We start from the raw sequence: 2,781 nt of genomic DNA on the forward strand, positions 1-2,781 counted from the left end.
TTTTTAATTGTAAAGATTATTTTTTTCTTTTAGTAAAATAGCAACATGCTAGTCTTTTTATTTTATGCTTTTTTTATATATTTCGATATTTTGATTTAACTCTTCTATCTTTTCTTATTATTCTTATACTATTTTTTCGAGTTTTTTGTTATGTTTTTCTTGCATTTAAATTTCATTTTAATAGTTATCTGCTTTATAATTTTTATTTTTTAATTCTTCTTTCATTTAATTATGTTCTTGCAATAAATCTGAGGTTTCTTATTTTAATTTATCTAAATTTTAATTAATTTAAGTATTTTTATCAATCAATTATTCATTTTATTTTTTTAATTAATTATTTTGATGAATTAATTATTAGTTTTGAATATCATTTAATTTCGCTTCATTTTATGTTGTTTATTCGTATTTTATAAATTAATTTTTCTCATAGCAAAGTTAATTATTTTATTATTATAAAAGCAATATTTATTACTATAACTATCCATTTTCTTTTTATAAATCTGCAATTAACCTTTCCTTTTAAAATAAATTATTACTTAATTTTATATTAATTGCCATTTTATATAATACTTTTAAAGAAAAATAATAATTTTTAAATATAAATTATAAATATTTTTGTTTAAAAAAATATATTATATAATTTTATTAAACACATAAAATAAAAAATAAATTTATCACAAAATGTTTAAATTTAATTTTATCATTCAATAAAAGCTATAGAAGCATATGTGTGAACACCACATTATTTTTTTCCTCTAACTAATTTGAAATATCCATTAATTCCCCAACTCTTCCCCCATTAGTTTTTAATAATCCAATATTTTTTTCCATTCTCTTCTCCATATCCAACAATTAGAACAGCATGATTAATAGAATCATCACAAAGTTTAGGGTCTAAAATTCCTCCTTAATAGAATTATAAAAATCTAGCATTAACTCCTACTGCAATTGGTCCATTCTAAACAAGTTCTCTTCTTATAGCTTCTTCATCTTCTGATATTTAGTACCAATTAATTACTTTTGCGGACACTTTATTTGAATCAATTTTACATTAGCCTTTCGAATTCAAATATTCTCCATAATCTTCACTTGTTTCTAATCCTCCCATTTCTTAAATTGCTTTGTAGGCATCAGTCATCAAACCTCCTCTACACCCATCATTAATAGAATCACAATCGATAAGTTATTGTTCAGAGAAGTTTACTAATTTATTGTATTTTAAAGCATATTGAGATTCTATTACTCCAGTTGTCGCAAATGTCCAACATCCTCCGCATGTATCTTGATATTTCACAGGAGTTATTATTCCTTATTCTCTCCAATCAAAATATGAAGGTAGAACTTAATTATATTATCTATATTTAAAGAAATTAAAGAAATTAAAATAATCAAAAAAATCTAAAAAATTATCTAAAAAATTTATCGAAAAAAATTTTTTAGGAATCAAATGTTTTTTTTATTTTAATTTATTGTGATTGAATTTTAAATGTTTTTCAGAAAATTCTTTTGGAGATATATCAGAAAATATTGTATGGCCAAAATCAGCAGAGTTATCATTTATTAATTTGTGTTGTTCGATATGGAAATTATTCTTTTTATAATTTTCATATCCTTTCTGATGTTATTCTTCAGTTAAATATTATTTATTATATGTTAGTTTATATTCTTGAAATTTTTATAAATCACAATTTATTTAAATTATTAAAAAAATTAATAAAGTTACTATTTTCATATTTATTTTTAAATTATAATTATTATTATTATTATTATTATTATTATTATTATTATTATTTTGATTATGATCTTTATTTAAATTATTTTAATTTGTTTGTTATATAATAAAAGAATTTATTTTTGCAATATAGATTTTAAATATTTTTAATTTTATCTCTTATGTCAAATATTTATAAAATATTTAAATCTTTTATATTCACATATTAATTTTTCTATTTTAATAAATAATAATATATTTTGTTTAAAAATATATAATGTATTAAATATGTTAAACCATAAATTATATTTTATAATTTAATGTTTTTTATAAATAAATATAATAGTAAAATTTTTTAAAAATATATTCGGGTTTTATATGATATTATTTAAAATATATATTTATATATTAAAATCATAATAATTATTTATTTATAATCTTTTTATTTCTAATAATCACTTTATTATATCTTTAATTAATTATATTTTATTATATGTTTTATTGAATATTTATGTAATAGTAATATAAATAACTAAAGTGCCACAACTTTTTATAACCACCCAGCTGTTATTATAAACCCTCTTAATTTAGTACAAAAATTAATATAAAGTAATAAAAATAAGAGTAAAAACGTAATCTAAATAATTTTAATTTTTTGTTACTAGTAAAACTCGTTATTCTTTCTTTTTAGAACCTTAGACTCATTATTGACACAGATATTATAGTTCCCAGTGCTCCATCTAATTTTTTCTTAATACATAATAAAAAATAAATTATTTTGAAATAAAATTATACAATCAAATATAAAAAAATTAGAAAAAGCAAGCCGAAAAAATAAAAATTATTTACAAAGATTTAACAGCCCTTTTTAAATATAAGAAATTTTTTTAAACATATCGATTTAGTAATAATTATTATTAAATTTATTAAATGATTAAATTCAGACTCATGCTCTTATGTCCTTAATAGCTAATATCAATTAAAAACTTATTATAATTAGAAAATAAATTTTCTATTATGAATTAATTTTAATCTAATTATAATTTTTTTTTTTTTAATTAAATTAAATA

At 17.8% G+C, this 2,781-nt stretch overlaps 1 protein-coding gene across 1 annotated transcript, besides 3 other annotated features; it reads right to left on the bottom strand. All coding sequences in view use genetic code 6, as the record gives it.

Annotated features, from left to right (window-relative positions):
* Positions 1–598: 598 nt before the first annotated feature.
* IMG5_115740 (papain family cysteine protease, putative) lies at positions 599–2,471 on the bottom strand (the record flags this gene model as incomplete). Its single annotated transcript, XM_004034650.1, has 2 exons — positions 599–1,355; positions 2,374–2,471. The coding sequence occupies 2 exons, from the start codon at positions 2,469–2,471 to the stop codon at positions 701–703; spliced, it is 753 nt and encodes a 250-aa protein (XP_004034698.1). The 3' UTR covers positions 599–700.
* Positions 1,397–1,431: a microsatellite.
* Positions 1,745–1,792: a microsatellite.
* Positions 2,100–2,143: a microsatellite.
* Positions 2,472–2,781: the final 310 nt, after the last annotated feature.

This window comes from Ichthyophthirius multifiliis, assembly GCF_000220395.1.
Source record: "Ichthyophthirius multifiliis unplaced genomic scaffold scaff_1120509250941, whole genome shotgun sequence".
Classification (NCBI taxonomy): Eukaryota; Ciliophora; class Oligohymenophorea; order Hymenostomatida; genus Ichthyophthirius; species Ichthyophthirius multifiliis.